Source organism: Natator depressus, chromosome 11 (assembly GCF_965152275.1).
Source record: "Natator depressus isolate rNatDep1 chromosome 11, rNatDep2.hap1, whole genome shotgun sequence".
Lineage (NCBI taxonomy): Eukaryota > Metazoa > Chordata > Testudines > Cheloniidae > Natator > Natator depressus.
Genome location: NC_134244.1, coordinates 40,348,577 through 40,369,153, shown reverse-complemented (window position 1 = coordinate 40,369,153; position 20,577 = coordinate 40,348,577). Strand labels below are relative to the sequence as shown.

At 40.3% G+C, this 20,577-nt stretch overlaps 1 protein-coding gene and 1 long non-coding RNA gene across 7 annotated transcripts in view; one reads left to right on the top strand and one right to left on the bottom strand.

The window, feature by feature from the left end:
* The window catches only part of LOC141995982 (uncharacterized), a 33,457-nt gene that overhangs the window by 5,456 nt on the left and 7,424 nt on the right, over positions 1–20,577 (top strand). The window contains exon 2 of the long non-coding RNA XR_012641453.1: positions 2,733–2,800. This is a non-coding gene — a long non-coding RNA (uncharacterized LOC141995982). The remainder of the gene's footprint in view (positions 1–2,732; positions 2,801–20,577) is intronic.
* ITGA6 (integrin subunit alpha 6) overlaps positions 6,703–20,577 on the bottom strand; it is a 62,961-nt gene continuing 49,086 nt past the window's right edge. For 3 of the 6 annotated variants that reach the window (XM_074967592.1, XM_074967596.1, XM_074967597.1), the window contains 6 exons: positions 17,874–17,972; positions 17,173–17,283; positions 16,993–17,091; positions 14,874–14,999; positions 12,537–12,666; positions 9,478–9,617 (listed from right to left, as the gene is read on the bottom strand). In XM_074967592.1, the coding sequence (XP_074823693.1) occupies positions 12,559–12,666; positions 14,874–14,999; positions 16,993–17,091; positions 17,173–17,283; positions 17,874–17,972 (543 nt within the window). In that variant the 3' untranslated portion in view covers positions 9,478–9,617; positions 12,537–12,558. Of the gene's footprint in view, positions 9,618–12,536; positions 12,667–14,873; positions 15,000–16,992; positions 17,092–17,172; positions 17,284–17,873; positions 17,973–20,577 lie in introns of all 6 variants that reach the window. The other 3 variants (XM_074967591.1, XM_074967594.1, XM_074967595.1) reach the window with 1 other exon arrangement.

Below are 20,577 nucleotides of genomic sequence, written 5' to 3'. Positions count from 1 at the left end.
ATGTAACTTTTTCCCCACTCAATATGATATAGCTACCTACTGGGATTGAAGGGGTTAACTTGTTTCCTGGGGCTGGGTAGGAGTTACATAGAGAGTAGGCAAGTCTGGGTTGATATGAATGAACTATTGAGAATTGTCAATATATGAATGGAGTTACCTTGGAGATAGACTAGAAGACCAAAGTCCTGAACATTAACTTTCAGTGATTGCTAGCCAGCGAGGGCAGAACATGTGAAAACAGTGTGATTACAACTTGACACACAGACCAGATGGGTGAGCAGACTGAGTTAAATAGGTAACTGACCAGGGCAGTGAGAGAGTTGAAGTCCTGGATGGTTTGGGCCAGAGATGCAGGTAATGCATAAGCTTGTGTCATGAATCCAGAAGGGTGCATTTTGCCTCTGACAGTTTACCAGGAACAAGAAAATACAAGTCTATTGGGGAAGCTGTGTATTTTCATTGTCCCTTTATGGTGCTTGGTCCGCATTTCTCCTAGCATTTCCCCCATATGTATTCTGGATACAGGGTTCTATTCCAGAATAGCGCCAATGTATTCTTGAGAGAGTTTCTGTTCTCCATAATCCTGAGTACTATGATTTTATTGCCTGTATATATGATGGTATCATGTATGCTCATCTCAATAGCTCTAGTAAACCTGAGAGGCAGGTGGAGTTTCTCCCCTGGTGTCTGCCCATCCTGACAGAATGGGGGATGTGGGCACTTGTAAATCTTTGTACTTTATGGTCTCATAACTTCTAAGGCCAGAAAGTTGTTCTCTGCTTCTTTCCAACCCCTGTCTTGAAACTGGCGCATAACTATCTGGATTGCTGCTTTCTATATCTTTGAGTTTTCTGTATTTCTGTCAGGTTGAGGATTTCCTATTCTTGTTCCATTGCCATATTTTCATGCTGCAGGGCTGCTCTGGGTAAGAAGTCAGTTATATACATCTGTTCCTTTCTCGTAGTGTGCACACAAGTTGTAGCATTGTAATTTCAGCAGCATGTGCTACAGGCATTTTGGGTCCACTAAGCAGTGGCTCTTAAAAAATGTTCTCTAGAGGTTTATAGTCACTTTCTACTGAAATGGTTTCCCATCCTAGATTCTGTACTGGCTGAATTGGTTTACCTATTTCCAGATGTAACGTGCACTGTTTATCTAGCATTCAATTTCTGGGTGTGTGTTGCGTTTCTTTGCAACTGGTGCTTGTCTGAGCTTTACAAACCATTAATTTTTGTTGTTTGGCACTGCACAAGTATCATATACATACAAAATCTCATCCTCTGAGTGACTGTTTACTTCCTCAATATGGTGGATTTTTTGTTTTTTTGTTGTCTGCAAGCTTTAGTATAATTTCTCTTGCCAAATTATTGTGGGGCATTTTCCATAGCTTTTCTCTACTGTACCCACAGGTCTTCCTTTGAATTTTTTCTGTCTCTTCTGCTTTGTGCATTTTGGTCTTGCATGAGTTTTGGTGTGTATTTTTTCTTCGTTACATAGTGCATGCCTGTATCTTTTCCACTTATTCTCTGCATTTAGATGTGAGTTTGTTCATGAGTTTTGCCCATATGTATAGCTCTTGGTAGAGTAGCGTGGACTCTTCTAGCATTCTCATTTGAGCTCCCACCTCTTTCATTCCTCTTGCTAATCTATCACAAATTAGTTAGTCTTTTAAAAGCTGCACACATTTTAAAATTCTGCATATTTTATTTGTCAAACTGACACATTATAATCACACCAGTTTCAATTATTTTTGATCATTTATTTCAAAATACCTTCAAGTATGTCTGTAACAATACAGAGAACAAAAAAGATTCAGGAAACGTTTTTTGACAAATAGATTCCCTACTAGGCATGTTAATACAGAACTTTGAGTAATAATTCATTTAAACTACACTACAGAACTGTATTGCCTGCACTCCTCAGAAGCAGTGCAAAGGCTTCTTGGGGGAGTCAGGGGTAACGGAAAAGGAGAGGGAAGTAAATTGCTGAGAAGGAGCCTTGGAGGGTTGTGGGGGGGGGGGGAAGGAGTATGGAACAGGGGTTTTTTTTGTGGGGGAGGGATTGTTTGGGAGCTTCCCTCATGCAGACCCTGGTTGACCCCACATCTGCCCATGTCCCTCCACCCCCACTCAGGCATCCTCCCCATCCAAACATGGTTCTGCACTCCCTTGCCCATCCGTCTCTGTGCCCCCACCCAGCCACTCTCCTGTCCCTATGTAGCTCTGCACCCCCTCCCCCATCACGTGGCCCTGCACCTCACTCCCCCCAGTGCCTCCACTCCCATTCAGCCCCTGCCCCACTCTGTCCTCCCCACACTAGCCCTTATGAGCTGACCCCCACCCCCAGCACCCCACACTGTCTCCCCATAGCTCCTGACCTCACCTGACAGGTGCTGGGAAGAAGGTGGGCTCTTTCTCTTAGCTAGCTGACTGGGAGCTGCTGAGGTGTTCTATCGCCAGGGTGCCCTCTGGTGGCAAAAGGCAGACTGCAGCAACATTTGGCAGAAGCTTTTTTCTGTGCAAAAAATTAAAAATATATGCATCTCATTAATTATGTGCATGCACAGTAGTGCATAATTCCCCCAGGAGTAATAATTGCATGAGTCAGCTATTTTGCACAGTTGTTTCTCCAGATTTTATTATCTGAAAAGATAACTATAACACTTGGGGGGGGGGGGGGGGCAGGTTAGAATCTGTGGGAGGGCAGCTAAGATTTTTACTTGACTTCTTCAGCTGTTGCTGACATGCAGATGCTGTTGGACACGGGCAGCCATGTGCTCCATTTTCTTGGACAGGATCTGGTAAGATGACTTTTTTTGGTTGATTTGTAATATTCTTAGTTTTTTATTTCATGTATCTGCAGGGCTCACTTCTGTTCTGACACCACGTTCTTACTGCTCAAGGAAGAGAAAAAACAAGGCAACATTCCTGCTTTTTCTTTCTCCACATATATAGACCTCTCTCACTCCTGAAAGTACCATTGTTTAAGTTCCTAGACATTACCCATATACATAAGTATACTATTATGTCTCCCATCAGCTAATCTCAACCGTAGCCCATGGCCTCCTACCAAGACCAAAATTAACTCTAACCTAGGGCCACCAGCTAACCTTAACGTGACCACCTGCTGGCCCTAAGTGAACCTTTGTCTGGGGATACATTCCATCCCCATCCTTAACACTATCCTATTCCCCTCTCTTCCCAATCGCTAATCCTAGGCCAGAGCCCCTTCCAGACCAAACCATAACCCTAGCTTGGGGCAACCTACTGTCACTAATCCTAGGTGAGGTCCCCCTATAATCTGCTACCAGCTTCAATCCCTAACCTGTAGCTGCCTACCAGCCCTAAACCATAAGCCTAGCCTCAAGTGCCCAACCATAGCCTTACCTGAACTATAACTCAGGGCTGGCTACTGGCACTAATGGTAACAATAGCTCAGGGCCACATAATCTCCCCCACTGTAGGCCTAGCCTGCGGCCTCTTACCAGCCCCAACCCTAATCCTGTCCTGAGGAACCTGACCATCCTCAACCCACAGTCCCCTATGAATCGGAGCTGTAATCCTAGGTCAGAGTCGCTTTCCACCCCAAATCCTAATCTGGCTCTAGGAGCCACCCACCATCACCAACCCTAACCTTTTCCTGGAGTTCTGGCCCTAAACCCTAGCCTGGAGCGATGTACTGGCCCCAGCCCTAACCATGGTTTGGGACCTTAACCCTAGGGAGGAACCTAGATATTGGAGAAGTGAGCCCACAGGATCTTGGATCAGGATATGTTGTCCAACTAGTAGAGCTGGAGAAGGCTTAGTCATACCACTAACAATGGTGAAGGAGCCCATATCATCAGGTTGCTGGTCATGGCAGGTGTCCACCAGGGAGTGATAGTTGACAATCTCGCTGTAGCAGCCTGGCACCTCTTTCCCAATCTAATCCTGCATCTCCAGGGTGGTCATGTACCTGCCAAGGATGATTCTCTTGTGGTCCTCCAATGTGCTGAGGAAGGAAGATGCTGGTAGAATCATTTGTTCTATACCTGTATCAGGGCATGTATGTTGACAGGATTGGGAAGTGGTTCCCTCCAGATGGACTCAAAGATGCAGCAGGCAACCCAGCCAACCCTCAGAACCTCTGGCAGCAGGTGTGGAGAGGCCAGTGTCAAGTACAGTCTGTCCACACACTCCCATGACCAACTGGATTTGGTGTCAAACTGATGCTAGTCTCCTGCAGGAAAATCAAAGAACCTTCTTCAGTGTGTGTGTGTGTCTGTACCTATTTTCCCTTGTCAGGGCATTCTCACTTATCTGATTACCTGTTTGAAGGGAAGGCGCAGGTGACTGCTGTCCAAGGCAAACATTTGTCATCTAATACCACCTTATCAGGCTGTATTTTCATAGTGGATGCCATATTCTTGCACAGTGTAACAAATGAGTTGGTGGCAAAAACCTTTCCTGTTCTTCACCCCTCCCCACCAGTTTCCTTTTAAGGTCTGGATCAGAACTATCTCCTACCTCAGCAGAAGAGGTGGAGACTGTGTTCAAGGATGACACTCTCTTAGCCTTTTTATATCTCTTCCACTCCCACCTGGCTCTTTTGGCTTTTTTTCCTGTCTTGTAGAGGACCCTGCCTGGGGACCAACATGGAGTCCTCATCCTTGGACTCTCTTCAAGAGATGCTTAAAGTCCACTATTGGATTTTCTGCATTGGAGTTGCATCACTCTGGAGAATATTTCAAAACACCTTTCCAACTTAGCCCCAAGACCTGGCTGTGCCAGGGTCAGCTGATTGCAAGGAGGGAGGACATCACTTGTCTTTTGAAGAGCCTGCGAAAGCTGCCTTGGATGTAGAGTGCTACTTCTGTGCTCTGCCATACAGTTTTAGTCCTCTCATTACCAATTTACCTGAAGCTGGTGTACCCCCCTTTTCTTTTTCTTCTTTCATGGTGTTCAGCAAGAAACACCTATGGCTTTAATCACAACTGCTGTTTCTACTTGTTCTTGAGGTGATAGACAAACATTCACTGGTAACGTGGCTGTACAGAGCCTTGAGCAGGAGTAGTCCAATTATTTTTTGTCAAGGTCCAGAGAAAATAATTAAAAGGAAAAAAAAGTTGTTCAAAAGCATCTGGCAGTCCGGATTTGGCCTGTGGTCTGCCTATTGACTACCCCTGGCCGTAAGTGACTGTAAAGAAGTAGTTGCTATTTCAGCACACGATAGGGAGTGCCGGAAGTTAACCTTGCTCAGTAGCTGTTTTGGTACTGGCAAAGGCTTCATTAAAGGCAGACATTCCTGCATGTATACACATTCCCCCCTTAGTTAAAGGTAGAAACTGCTGGCCACTCAGTAGTGAGTGCTGTCAGGGGTACAAAAGTGTCAGTCAGTCTGAGCACCATCAGATAGGGCTGCCGGGCTCAACCTGGGGGTTGGATCCCAATACAGTTTTTTTACAGAAAGCAATGGGTCCCCTAAAAGGGGAATTGCAGACTGGAGGCCAAATGTCTGAGTTGTATTACATCAGGGGTCCCTAATGCAGTGCCCACGGGCGCCATGGCACCCACTGGGACATTTTTGTGCACCCGCAGAACACGCTTCCACCGAAATGCCACAGGGAAGCATTGCCATTCCTTGGCGGCAAGGTGCCTGGCGCCCGCCACAGTCTTCTGGGAATAGCAATGTGCTATTCCCACAAGAAAGGTTGGGGACCACTGCATTACATCATTGAACCAAAGACACTGTATGAGCCTAATGGCTACAATAGCTATGGTGCGTGGTTGTTTTTTCTTTCTTGAAGTTGTATGTGCTCAGTAATGAGGATGCTGAAATAACCGATTATGTAGTACAACTAAATGTTTAATCGTCAGTATAATACCCAGGGTGAGCCTATGTGAAAGCAGAAAATCTCCAATTGTCAGAAGTCCCCATCCCTATCCCTGTATTTATTTTGTAAGGTTTTATAAATATGTACTTTGTTATATTCTTTATTTTAAAGGAAAATATCTAGTGATATTAGCCTAGATAGGGTGCATTAACTGCTGTGCTGTAATGGTTTATCTTTGGAGTGTTGTTCATAAAAAGGAATTTGAAATTGTGTGTATCTATGTACGCCTGTAGCTATCTTATGATAAAGACTAGTACTGGATTTCTAAGAAGAGAGAAAAAGTGAAACCTATTGTTTCTACTGAGAGGGTTCCTATAGAAAGCCCAGCTGTAGTCTCTTGCAACTATAGGAAGTCATGATCTGTGCCAAACACTTTAAATTAGAGATTCTGTGCTACAGAATTGGCAAGTAAATTGACTGACTTCTACTCTGCATAGGTTGCATGGGGAGGAGGAGGAGAATATTAAAAGGTGCTCAGTTACTGCCCTAAAAAAATCTTAGTTAGCAAAGATATGGTTGGGAGCAAAGCGAACTGCCACTGACTGCTCCAATGGAGGCAGTAGCTGTGCAAGGAGGCAAGGACTATCCACTTCTGCAAACTGCTGTGACAGCCCATGTGCCACAGAACTGAGAGTGATTCTGGGCTGCAGAAAGTCAAAGTGCAACTGTCTCATGTAAACAAGGCCTCTGCATCAGACTACCTGCAGGGGTGAGGCCAGTAGGATTTGGCATTAACACCTAAATGTAGCATGTAAATCCTTCCCCTTTTTTATATATAACCCAGTGATTTTTAAGTAGACTAGTAACAAATTAAATGGTTCATCATCATGTATATTTCTTGCTTTAATTCATGCTGAAAATTACATATAGAGCAGGCTGGCTTTAGTTATAACAAATTAGTGAGCTGTGAAATCTAAGCACCACTTACAGAAACTCAGTTGCTAATGCTTATTTTATGTTACATAATTCAACAATTCAGTCTGATAAAAGAAACTTGTCCTGTAAGAAATATACCAGTAATATCAAGGCAATATGTATTTTAATTAAAAAATATTTCACACTTTTATACAAATATCCACAGGTAATTTCTAATCCTGGAATGATTTAGCATTATTAGTTGTTTGAGAGGATAGTATACCAGTGACATGACTTGAGATTATTTTCAATAGTCCTAAATTTAACGCTGCCAAGACATTTTTTTATTTTGCTCTTTATAAAAAGAGGGTGCCACATACCTAACCATATGTTTTATTTTAACTAGGGCTGCAACAGTCTCAAAATTCCCATTTCTTTGCAAGTGATGAGCTCAGTTTCTTGGGGTTTTGAGCCACTCGGCAAAGGAGCTGGGATTTTAAACACTGCTGTACCTCTCATTAGGGAGACAGACTGACAATATGCCGTAAACAGCTATGTACACACATGTTGCAGAACAGGGGTCACAATGTAATTTTGGAAGTATATGATGGGAGGAAGGAGGAAAATTACACATGGGACCTGTTAACCTTGAAGCAAAAGAATGCAGCTTCTAAAATAACATTTTTAAAGAAACAAAGCTTCAAAAAGCCTGACTGAAGGAAAGAAATGAATAGTAGTACAAAACCAAACCCATCCACACAATTGGTGACCAGTCTTGCTTGCTTCAGTCACCCCAGCAGTCTGCATTAAAACAGTAGACTTCTGGGGGAGGGTAAAGCTAGCAGCTTGTAAAGAAAATACTTTAACAAGTCTTTGCATAATTCTCATGCCTATGCAAAAAAAATTATTCACACAGGTCATTAGTATTTTTCATATGGAATAAGAAATCTGAATTTAAATAGTACCAACATTTTAGAATGTAAGTTAAAAAAAACCAATAAACTCTTTAAATAGCTCTGTTATGTTACAACAATTAGGTTACTGAGCAGCAACATTGTGGCACTATTCTTACAATTAACATTTAGCTATATTTAGGACATCACTCAGTAGTCTCAAAAGGGATCAGTGCAGAGCCATTGTTAAGGACAGATAGGAGCTTGTTTTCTTTCAAGTGCTATATAACATTTTCAGTAGTAGACACACCTTTCTCTAAACATGAAATCCTTACAGAGCTGGAAAATTGTTCCAGAAGCACCTCACTTTTTGTATTAAGTATAAAAATTAAATAGAAAAACCTATACATGTTGGATGTACAAAAGAAAATTTAAAATATTCTCAATTAACACATACATTATGTTACAGGAACATAATTAGTCACAGAAATGAAGGGCTGCAGGGGGCCTCGAGAAGTCAAGTCCAGTCCTCTGCCCTGAGGCAGGACCAAGTAAAACCTAGACCATGCCTGACAGGTGTTCTTAAAATCCCCCACTGAGGGGATTTCACAGCCTCACTTGGAAGCTTATTCCAGAGCTTAACTACCCTTATAATTAGAAAGTGTTTTTTTTTTTCTTTCCTAATATCTAACCTCAATCTTCCTTGCTGTGATTAAGCCCATTGTTCCTTGTCTTGCGAGGACAGAGAATAATTTAATCATTGTTCTCTTTATAACAGCTTAAGGTATTTGAAGACCTAGTATCAGGTTTCCCCCCTCAGTCTTCTTTTCTCAAAATTAAATACACGCCCTGTTGGTTTTTTAGTACACCTGTTCCTCATAGGCCAGGTTTTCTAAACATTTTATCATTTTTGTTGCTTTCCTCTGGACTCTCTCCAGTTTGTCCACATCTTTCCTAAATCCTGCTGCATAAACAGAAATAAGAAAAAATGCCCCCACAAACCCCTGGAATGAATGTTTATATTTCAAGGATGTGTCAGTGATTGAAATTTGCATTTTAAAAAAGCACTGGCACTCTTCAGGAACTCTTTAAATGCAGTGAAAGTTTCATGTCTAACTGGACTTTCATATCCTATTTAAGAACATCCATACCAGTTTTAAAGTTCAGTTAAGTCTTTGGCCTAATTAGTCAAAGACAAATGGTTGCTGATAAAAAAAAAATAAATACAAAAATATATACAAAAACATACAACTAATATTCAAGCCTTTTTTTAAACCTGTGTATATTTGGTGTGAGAAACATAGCAACATGACCTATTGCACATTTAATTTAAGACACTTTAGGTTAAGCCCTAACTACCATAGCTGCAGAGTCTTATGACAAGAATAGCACATTCACAGATTCCCCAAATTCTATTTGCATAAAGTGTGTCAAGGCTACAGTGTGTATATTGTGATGGAAGTTTCCAGAATATATCTGGAACCAGATCCTGCATTCCTTGCACATCCATTGATGTCCAAGGAATGCAGAAAAGGACCTTTTGTGGCATCATTACAAACTAATGTGCATATTTCATAGAATGCTCAGTTCAATGCACCATTTTATAAATGCAAGTTTGCCTCTTGTCTCTGACTATCTGGAAGTTTAAATAATGCAGCTAAATCAGTCAAGCAATCTTAAATTTAGTTGTGCAAAACAAAAGCTTCAATATGAGTAAAAATATCTACAATCAAAAATATAGTTCCATATTGTATGTAGGTCTGAGTCCATCAGTATTCCATTAATGAAGAAATATTAAAATTGTCTGAATTGGGAATTGAGGGGGGAAATTTTCCCTAGGAGTAGCTTTCATTTTCATTCCATTTTGTAATCCATTGTTTTTTCTCAAGATTCTCTTTATGTTCCCCATCTTTGGTCTGTCGCTCCTCTTTCCGAATTCTTACAGCATGGTATCGGGGGACACTGTCATCGTACCTGGAGCGCTGGAAGAATCCACACTGGGAAAGGGAACAGTTTAGGATTAAATTACAGTCAAAGTACTGTAAGCATAAAAGTCTAGAATTCTTTGCTTGCATTAGTACAAAAGAAATAGCTTCTCTAAGAAGTGACAGACAAGGTAACTGAAAAGTTTTTTTTTTTTTAAAATGCATGTGGTCTACAGATGTGAAACTATGACAGTCTTTAAAGTACAACTATCAGCAGCAGGTGAGAGCAAACTACACAATCCAACAATTAAAGAGTGTAAAACAAATTCCTTCCATTAATTTTGTAAGGCTAATTTTAGATGCACAGTCCTATAGCATTAATTCCTGTTGACATCTGTAGGAGTGCTCATGAGAGTGTGGGTGTGTCTATGCTACAGTGCTGCTGCTGTGCCACCATCGCACTGCAGCAGAGTTGCTTCCTGCAGCGACAAGGATTTTTTTCCATTGTAGTTAATCCACCTCTCTGAATGGTAGGTAATTAGATGGAAGAATTTTTCATTGACCTAGCTGTATCTACACTGGTAGTTAATTAAATCTAACTGTCACATAGAGCAGTTTTTCCACAGACTTGAGCAACACAGCTACTTTGTAACTGTAGACTAGGCCTTTGCATTGCAAGATTAAAGTCCCAGTTCAGGAAAGCATCCCTGTGATAAATATGGCAGTTCCTTGAAAAATCCTTATCAAATTAAGTAAGTATCTTTGGAGGCAGTTGTATTAAATGCAAAGTTTGTGTATTGTTGTGGGTCAGGAACGAGATGTGATGTGAGGCCTGGGAGATCAAAGGACTATATGGAAAATGTGCCACACAAGAATGGACTTCTGGGACGTGAAGTGCATTTTCTGGGGAATACTTAGGGCAGGGCTTCTCAAACTGGGGGTCAGGAGGTTATTACATGGGGGGGTCATGAGCTGTCAGCATCCACCCATGAACCCTGCTTTGCCTCTAGCATTTATAATGGTGTTATACATTAAAAACACCCTTTTATATATTTAAGGGGGGTTGCACTCAGAGGCTTGCTATGTGAAAGGGGTCACCAATACCAAAGTCTGAGAACCCCTGACCTGGGGGAGAGGTTAATGTGAATTCCCCTACCTTTGGTAATACAAACTCTTGGCCTTTTAAAGTTATGGGCATTTTCTGTGGATTACCTGTTCCAGAGATGAGATCCCAAGCCCAAAATGCATAAACAAACAGCTGAACTGCTCAGCCTGGGTTCTTATGAATTTGTAAACCATGGAAAATCCAGTTGTGGGTTTTGACCTCTGATAAACTTTTTAGCATACATGGAGCTTTTTATTGTTTTTTCTGTAATGCTTTCACCTTAATAAATGCATTGGCTTAGGAAGAGCTGTGTGCTACTGAACTGCAGATGCTAGCCTGTCTATGCAGTCTCGCTCAGAATATCAAAGTGTAGAGGGAACTGAGAAGCCTTGTAACCCATGGTCAGAAGGGCTGTGCGCACAAACCTTTAAGTGAGTGACCTCAAGAATACAGGTGCAGTTAATCTGAAATTGTGATAATTCCTAGTCCAGAAAGCATTTAAATACATTCTTAAAGTTAAGTGTATGCATACAGTACTTTCCTGAACCTGGGTATAATCCAGTTCCCATTGAAAAACTCCCACTAACTTCAGTAGGCATTATATTAGGGTCTCAGGCGCTCAAAAGCTAAGACTTACCAAACAACCTTGTGAATATAGTTATTTGTTAAGCCAATATTTGATTATAGGTACAATTTATTTTGTTCATTCATCTGTAGACTCAAACTGAGTCAAGGGATGCATTGCATTTGATTAGTAAAAAGGGTGCAAGAGTGCAGGGTCAGAGTAGGAGATGTTCTCCATTAAAAACTGACTGAAGAAAAGCTGGGATGAACAGTTGACCATGGAGGCCCTGGTCTTCCACAGTTATATATGCACACACTTAACTTTGCACAGTGAATAGTCCCACTGAGGTCAAGTGTATGAGAATGGCTTTTCAGGATCAGGGCCTTAGAAATGAAGTGATATGCAGACACAGAGTAGAGAGAGTTTACTACAAAAGCTTTCTGAGCAGAATACTTAAAGAGCAATATTTCTTACAAGTTTGCAGTAGACCACTGAATTTATGTAATACTGAAAAGTGTCTTTAAAAGACGATAAATGGTAGGAGAAAGTTGAAACCAGTATTCAGGTATATAGTTTTCCAAATTCTGGGGCTGTTCAGAGGTTTGGTTTAAGCTCATCTCTATTATTTACCCTTTCATTGTGTGCACAGTGTTGACAGATTTTAGTTAGATCCCCCAGTATCATCAGTTTAGATAGATATACACACACCACATTTATGATTTCCTATTCTGAGCAAAATTTACTAAAAGTATAAAACATTTGGCAGTTTTCAGGAGAAGAAAGCATGTGCTCTGATCACAGCAGAGTATATTTTAGAATTTCTTAAGAAGCAACCAAAAATGATTAAACCTTTATCAGTTTCCACAGCAATTAAAAATAATTATAAAGAAATGCCTTTTCATCAGGAGCAGCACAAGGCTTTTAGCATGCATAAGAGGTTAATAAAGCAATTCATGTAACATCCAAATATCAGGAAACACTAACAGAAAACCAGGTAAACTTTATTTTACATCTTAAAACTTTACTCTGTGGTTACCATGTGTAAAGTTTGAAAATTTAAAATACTTAATATACAAATGCTAGATAAGTTATTTCAGTGTGTAAAATTCCACTGTAGCGGTTAAGATTTTTTGTTGAAACAGACAAAAAGCATTGAAAGTAATATGTAAGAGCCTGTCTCTCTCATGCACTGAAAAAAGTGATTATAAACAGTAAGAAGCAGATATTGATATTTTGAAACCCAGCAGCAAGCTTCCCATTGTTAGCCACCACAACCATAGCATGTCCCACAGCTAGAAATTAAAAAATATTGATCAATTACCAATTACAGAAGTAGATCAATACTATGCATCAGAAGTAAGCCTCTCTTTATCAGATGGCTGAGTATGGATCTCAGCCTTGTGATATGTGGCATCATAATGATTTTTCTTACTTCTCTTGAAGAAACCACACTACAAGGAAGCAAGGTATTTAGTCAATTTTATGGATTGGTATGTTGAGGAAAAAAGTGACAGCCTATTAAACCATTTTAAAGCCAATTCACAAGACAATCAAATGGAATGGACAGTAATTCTTACCATCCCATCCCTTTCACAAGAGCATTAATTGTGAACATAGGTGAGAATGGAAAAAGGTATTTCAAAACGCTTCCCAGGATAATCATGTCCCCTCTATGCAGAGCCCAAAAACCCCCAAAACCACCACCTCTAGGCAAGAGAGAATGTGTTACACCATGTTCTAATTTAAAACTAATCTGTCAGAATCCTAGGGCACATTGATGTCAACAGCAGGCAGAGTCACAAATCTTAGCCAATTGTTTAGCGAGCATTTTAAAATATCTAAAACAAGGTATTGTAAAAATACAGATTAAGTATTAACAACTAACATTAGTACTACAGAGCAACAGGATATTATTTGAGACCCAAGAGTTTATGGATTGGCTCCCAGTAAAGAATACACCAGGTAAGAGAAGGAATACCACCATTTTCACACATTTTAAGACACCCTTACAATGCTCAAATGGTAGAAACACAAAAGGGTCATGTGTGTCTCGTTTGCTTTGAGATGGTCACTTATTTTCTTCAGGACCCTACTGTCCTTCCCCACAATGGCTGAAAGTTCTTGTTGCTTTTACATAAAAAATTACTTAATTTATCATTTTTGCCCTTGTGGTGAGGTAGGCATATTATATTCTATTTACTAGAGAAAAGTCTAAGCTTCATAAGCAGTTTTAATTCTCCTTTCAGTATAAAATACATATAGCTCTAGATCTATTTTATATTGAAAGACTAACAACTGCTGAATACAAACCACACGTGTGCAATGTTAATCTGATCTCATAATCCTTAGTAGTCAAAAAGTAGCACTTCAAGTGAGTTATTAAAAATTTAATCAGAAGCAAATTTTTTTGGCAGTTATGTGCTGTTACTTTGCAACAGAGGCTGATGTACCCACTGGAAGAAAGCATAACAGGACAATCAAAAGGGAATGCAAGGGCACCTTACAAACTCTGAACAAGAGCACCCTTTATGGTCAGCAAAGAATAGCAGCTGTTCAAAGAAGGAAATTTTCAAGTGAAGTTCCTCAGGGTCTCTTCTGAAGACATAGTGGGAGCACCAGGTGGTACCAAGGACTGAAGGGATTTTCCTAATCCAGGCATTTGCTTCCTTAGCAACAAGAATGAGTTAGGAATTTTGGAGTGTGGGTGGGAATCAGGAATAAGAGGATTGTATTCTTCCACTTAAAACTAGGATTCCTGCCCCACTACTGGTTTCCCCTGACAATGGTGGCTCTGTAAGGAAGCAGAATTCTTAGGTGATCTGCAACTGGGATACTAAGCCTAAGAACCAAACCAGCAAGAATGAAAGAAGGCGGCCAAACAGTTATGTTTTTGACTTTATAAACAAAGCTTTAATCTTGTATTAATTTAAAAGGAGAAAGTAGGTTTTAAGATACTGCATTAGCAGCTTCTCAACACATTGTACATAAAGTAACAATGCATTCTGTCTGGGGTATTAATAGGCATCTAGTATCCTCATAATATTCTCAAGCCACAAGAATGTATCCAAATAATCTTTTATCAGAACAAGAAGCATTACTGTTCCAAGTACTGTAGCTAGTAGTAATTTGTGATACATGCATTTTGACAATTTGAAGTGGTTTGAACTGTAAACCCCAATCAGATCTAATTCACATACCAGTCAAGTTAAATAACATTTTACAATATAAAAAGTTAACATATCCCCAAAATTAGGATTTATAAAAGTTTGTGTACAATAGCTAACAAATAGAAATGGTTCCAGAAGTATTTCAAAAATGCCAATAAACATTTTAAACAAACATTTCCATGCATTTTTTTCAGCCAAATGTTGCAGAAAGTGAAATTATTACTATTAATTTTTCTACAAAGCAAAAATACAACTTCACTGGTCATTTTCCAAGATGAGAAATAATAAAAAAAACACCTTGATTTTAAAATTAATTTTCAGTAAGGTTTTTACTAGTAGCATGAAATGAAACTTGTTTAATGATTAAGTAGACAGCATCCCAATAGCAATATTTTGAAATGCATTTTTGGAGTTGCTTAACTAGTTTTCTACCTTATTTCATATGTTGACTTGTACCTGAAAAGATAAGAGTGATTTGTAAAATAACTCACCTTCCATAGTAAAAACACCAACAGTGCGAGCATCAGTATTCCAGCAAGAATAGCCACCAAGATGATCCACAAAGGCACTCCTGTATAAAGTGCTACTGTCTTTGCAGGAAAGACAGTAACTCGCACCTAAGGGAGGGGAAAAGTTTTAAGTAAGGGGGATGCAAAGTTTAACAGGTTCCTAATTGTAAACCAAAATTCACTTCTACAGTAGTGCCTTGAGCTTTCTCAGCTATGGAGGCTAGTCACTAGTCTGAAGAGGACATTATGTCTCCTACAATTCTTAAATACCTACTTGAAGCATTTTTTACCACCCAGTTTTCAAGAGCAGCAGCTGACTGTGCCTGGCTCTTGAGAATGAGGGTGGCGATTCCATGGGACATACTCAGGTTAGATGTGCCAGTGAATTCTTCCAGACGAATAGAAGCTCAAACACATGTAGGGCCTACAGCCCAGAAGTACTGAACTGTTCCCTAGCTGAAAGCTCCATGCCAAAGACAGCCAGGAGAGTATGAGAAAAGAGCCTATGGGGAAGTACTGGGTTAAACTAAACATTCACCAGAATCCTTCCTGAATTATAATTTTTTTTGTGGATGAGGTTGGGGAAAGATGTTAAAAAATAAACCTGCCCAACGCAAAGCAGGGACTCTCATTTTATTAAGTTCTTGAATGTCACACAGCACAATGGGGCTCTGATTCCATCTCTGCCAATGCAACACAAAATAACAATCTCCCAGATCTTCAGTAATTTTTTTTTTTTCCTCCAAAGAAGTATCTAGTCCAGAAGACTGACCTGGAATTGTTATTCCTCCTCACAACCCACACAGCATATAACTGGATTAATTTCTACTGGGTGATCCATTCAGCATCCCACAGAATTAGAAATACTGCAGCATGGGAGGCAGAGAACCCTAATATGCATATTTTCTCCTTACTGATCAGCTTTTGCAGTAGAAAAACCTTTTCTACAGGTAAGTCAGCCTCCTGCAAAGCCAGGACCCATGGCTTTCCACAGCTTGGGAGGCTGGAAAGGTGACCAAATCTAGCTAAAAATGACTGTGTACAACCTACCGTGTTCACTGCCCTATCATACAGAATGCCTCTTGCTAAGGAACAGAAAGATCTATGGAACCAAAGGTGATGACAGAAGCTTCTGGATTAGAATGTTCACTTTATACAATATGTGATCCATTACTCCTAAGGAAATTCTCTGCAATATTTTAAAATTCTGCCAAAACAACATACTATAATTATGCCATTTTCAATTATTTATTTCACAATAGCTGTCAGCAAGTATGTCTGTAATAATACAGACACCAAACAAGATCCAGGAAATGTTTTTTGACAAATAGATTCCTTACTAGGCATATCTATGGCTCTACAGAGCAGATGGCATTACTAATATTTCCATATACGTCAGACACAGAAGACTTTAAGGGTATGTCTACTCGGCAAAGAAAAACCCACAGCTGACCTGTGCCAGCCAACTGGAGGCTCAGGCTGTGGGGCTGTTTTGCTGCTGTGCAGACTTCCAGCCTCAGATTGGAGCCAATGCTCTGGGACCCTCCCATCCCGCACAATCCTAGACTCTAGCCATCACTGTAAATCAGTGTGTGGGGCTTGGTGGGGTGGGTGTCAGGATCCAGGGAGCGGGGCAGCTCCCCAGACAGTGACCCCTCTGACCCCAGCTTTGGAGCAATGAGGGGAGGAAGTGGTGAGTGAAAGGGGAGAGTGTGCAGAGCTTCCTGAAGGCAGGGGAAGAGGAAGTCCTGTCCCCATCCAGACTAGCAGCTGGAGCCCTGCACAGACTAGGCGCCACCAGCCAGGGCATCCCCAACCCTGCCTCTCCCCAGCACCAGGGTAGTGGGCAAGAGGGACAGTGTCTTGCAAGCATGCCAAGTCCTGCCCCCTGAGGCAGTGATTTGCAGCTCCTGACATACCCACTTGGGACCACTGCCTGGGAGGGCACATAAATCAATTATTCTGCAGGGAAAGAGAAATCTCCAGGGGACATTAATCTGCACTTGCACAGTGGTGCAGAAGTCCCCCAGGAGTAATACATATTATATACTCAGGAAACTTCACATGTACAAACGATGTTAAAGAAATCTTGAAAACTCACTTGAGCACCTTCATTTGTGAGCTTAATGTTTTCAGCTGCAGCAGGAACACTGATTGTAGCCCTAACGAGAATATCTAAGTAGTTCAGCTTAGAATATTCCTGTTTCAAAATATAATGAGGATACATTAGAAGAGAAAAGACAGAGTGTGCAAATGCCTCAAGAATAGCAATAGAACATACCTCTAGGAAAGTACTGTTCCACAATCTTGAACGCAATACAACCATTGCCCTTCTGTCCAAGCCTTGCAAGGGACATTTTATATTCACACAGCGTGCACTCTCATTACAGTCCTGTAATTTAAATAAATATACATATAGACACACTTCAAAAGTCACACTTTACAGAAAAATATTTGCTACAACTATTTTAACCCGTCTTGTAATTTTTCAAAGGAACAGGAGGATGTATGTCTTAAGTAGACTTAAAGGTGTGGTCCCTTTAGAAGGACCAATCCTTGGCTTGCTGAAATCAATGGCAAAACTGTTATTAATTTCAACGATAAGATTGGTTGACAGTATGCATCCTAATATCTGTTAGAATGTAGGAATCAGTCTGTGAATGATTTCTTTTACTTTGTTCTTATTAGTTATCCTGCTCCCTTTTAAAGTCCATTTCTGAAAGCTAAATGCTTACCTAGATACATTGCTAGTTAATTCTAGAGAGATGTACTCAATTGTTCTTTTACAGCAGTCTGGAAATTATCCCAATATACCAGATTTAGGAGAGAATAATATTAAAAAACAAGTTATAAAAGTCAAACAGAATATCTATACAACAAAATGCCTTCCTTCACTTGGCTAAACCTAAAAAGGTTCTGTAGGAGTGAAGGGAAGGTAAAGGGATTGAAGAGAAATTGTTGTTTTGCTATGGAAATGCTTACCAGGGTCTTATATTTTCTTTCTGAAAATAGAGACATTTTTTTGCCATCATTAGTCTGCTTCTCTGCAACTTCACGTTTCCTTCTTGACCTGTGGGACTCCTTTAAAACAAAGAATTATATGAAATGGATTATTAGGCAGAACAGAAATGTGGAAAAGACTTTGAATATTGGGCATTTAAATATTTAGTTTCTTGGGAGATGTTAAAAAGCAATTCAAGTACTAAAGGGTAGTGGTTTTGGCCAAAAGTCAGGCATGTTTAGTGTCAGTTGCAGTTCCCATAATATAATCCCGTTTTCAATTATTTATATACTGTAAACATAGCTCAGGTAAAAACAAGTTTTCCTTTTTTAGACTTGAACAGAGCTTCAGTTTCAAGAAGCAGTCCTAGGAATAAATACAGACAAATCTGAAGCTGTTTCGCCCCAGTGTAAAACATTCATTCCTCCATTAATTGGTTGCATCACAAACGTATTCCCTAAACCTGACCCTCCAAGTAAAAATATGGAGATGAAAGAAGAACATGACGACAATAGGGCTAATGCAGGTGTCACACAAGGCAAATGTATGCGTCTGCTGCATGACCACCAGGATTCCATATCTGAGCGCGGCTGCCACAGACAGTATTTCTATGCATTCCTGCTAGCACTGAATGCTGCTATCACAGCAATTACTAGGATTTAAGCTGTAACTTAAAGTGATCTAAACAAAAATGGAGAGCAGTGAGGCAAAGTGTTTCACTTGCACTCAGCTTCAAAGCCATTTCATTTTTTAACCAACAAGTGAGTGAGTATGTGCTATTCCTACTATGCTCATTAGAATAGTTTTTTTCCTTAAGTTGGTCCAATGAAAGATATTACCCCACCCACCTAGTCTTTCTAATATCCATGGTCCAACACACAAGAAAAACACTGCATATATTCCAAAGTAGGCAGGTACGCTCCTGTTAAATTTGTTCACTGAGTATGTACAATAAGTGTTGCACACTCCCAGAGTTACTAATTAGGTTTCAATGGGAAACTTACAAGTTTTTACAAAACACTTAGAGAATTCACGTTGTTTAGTAGAAGCATATGAATTTAATATTTTTTTGGCAAGTCAGGTAGTGCATTTAAAAAGGAAAGACATGCACAATCTGTCCCTTAGACAAATTCTGCTCTCAGTTATACCCATTACACATGTAATCAGTTTGAAATAATTGGGATTGCAAGGATATCAGTGAGGACAGAATTTGGCGCACACACTTTAGAAGTACATTACATGTACAAAACAAAGCATGCATTATGCATCCAATTATACTCGGATGGTGAAGAGATTATTTACATACCTAGCTTTAAAAGTCCTTTTAGTTGTGGTTTATATCCACTTTAAAAAAAAAAAAATGGACTTAGTCCTGCAATTTCCTCCACGTGGAACTCTCACAGAATTCAATGCAAGCAATGTGTGCAAAGGGCTCACAGGATTTGGACGGATGTTTATTATTGTCTACCCTTTGTTCTTGGGTAAATAATGCCAAATTTCAGTAAAAATTATTTTAGTGTGTTAGCATAAAAACAGACACTTAGTTTGTCCGTGTTTACCCATTCAGTTGAAAGCTCTTTTAAAGCAAACAGTGGGTTAAGTGAAGTCTATTAATAAATTACAGAACAAAGAAAAAGCATTTTCTAGTTAAAGAAATCCCATAAACTTGTGTGATTTTCTTGTCTGTTTTAGTAATTTTCAGACAAGGAGGGAGGGGGAATCTTTTCCATTTTGTACATTTATAAAACTTTAAGAAAGTGAGTAGTTCCACAGATATCAAACCATCCATTCCCCACTCTTCCTTGCCTATTTTCTCCTCTGTACACTTTGAAGTTAAAAGAAGCCCAGACCCTTCTCTACTTCTGCTGAACACTGCATCTGAGCTGAGAGGGTACATGGCTGTTGCTCTTTAAAGCACTGATCCTGGCTCTCCTCACTGGCTTCTCCTACAGCCTGGCAACAATACTTGGAGTTTAAGGAGCAGTTGGGCAGTTCTTCAGTTGAAGCTTGCTATTGGAGAGGGTGAAAAGATGGTAGAGAGTAGAGAAGGGCAGGCTGAGAACAGAGTCTAGCAGTTTCAAAAACTTCCCTTCCTTCAGGATCCCAGCTCTTTCAGGCAACACTTTGTGGCCCTCTTAGAAAATCTAACTTCGGTACCAACCCTAAATCTCCTCTGAAGGCAAGACGAATTTTGTCAGGGGGGCTGCAGGCTTGGCACTTTAATTTTCAGCTGAAGGAGACACACAAACTGGCTGCTGGCAAAGGGTCAATTAAGTTTATGAGGAACAAGAAAATCATAGAATCATAGAATCATAGAATATCAGGGTTGGAAGGGACCCCAGAAGGTCATCTAGTCCAACCCCCTGCTCGAAGCAGGACCAATTCCCAGTTAAATCATCCCAGCCAGGGCTTTGTCAAGCCTGACCTTAAAAACCTCTAAGGAAGGAGATTCTACCACCTCCCTAGGTAACGCATTCCAGTGTTTCACCACCCTCTTAGTGAAAAAGTTTTTCCTAATATCCAATCTAAACCTCCCCCATTGCAACTTGAGACCATTACTCCTCGTTCTGTCATCTGCTACCATTGAGAACAGTCTAGAGCCATCCTCTTTGGAACCCCCTTTCAGGTAGTTGAAAGCAGCTATCAAATCCCCCCTCATTCTTCTCTTCCGCAGACTAAACAATC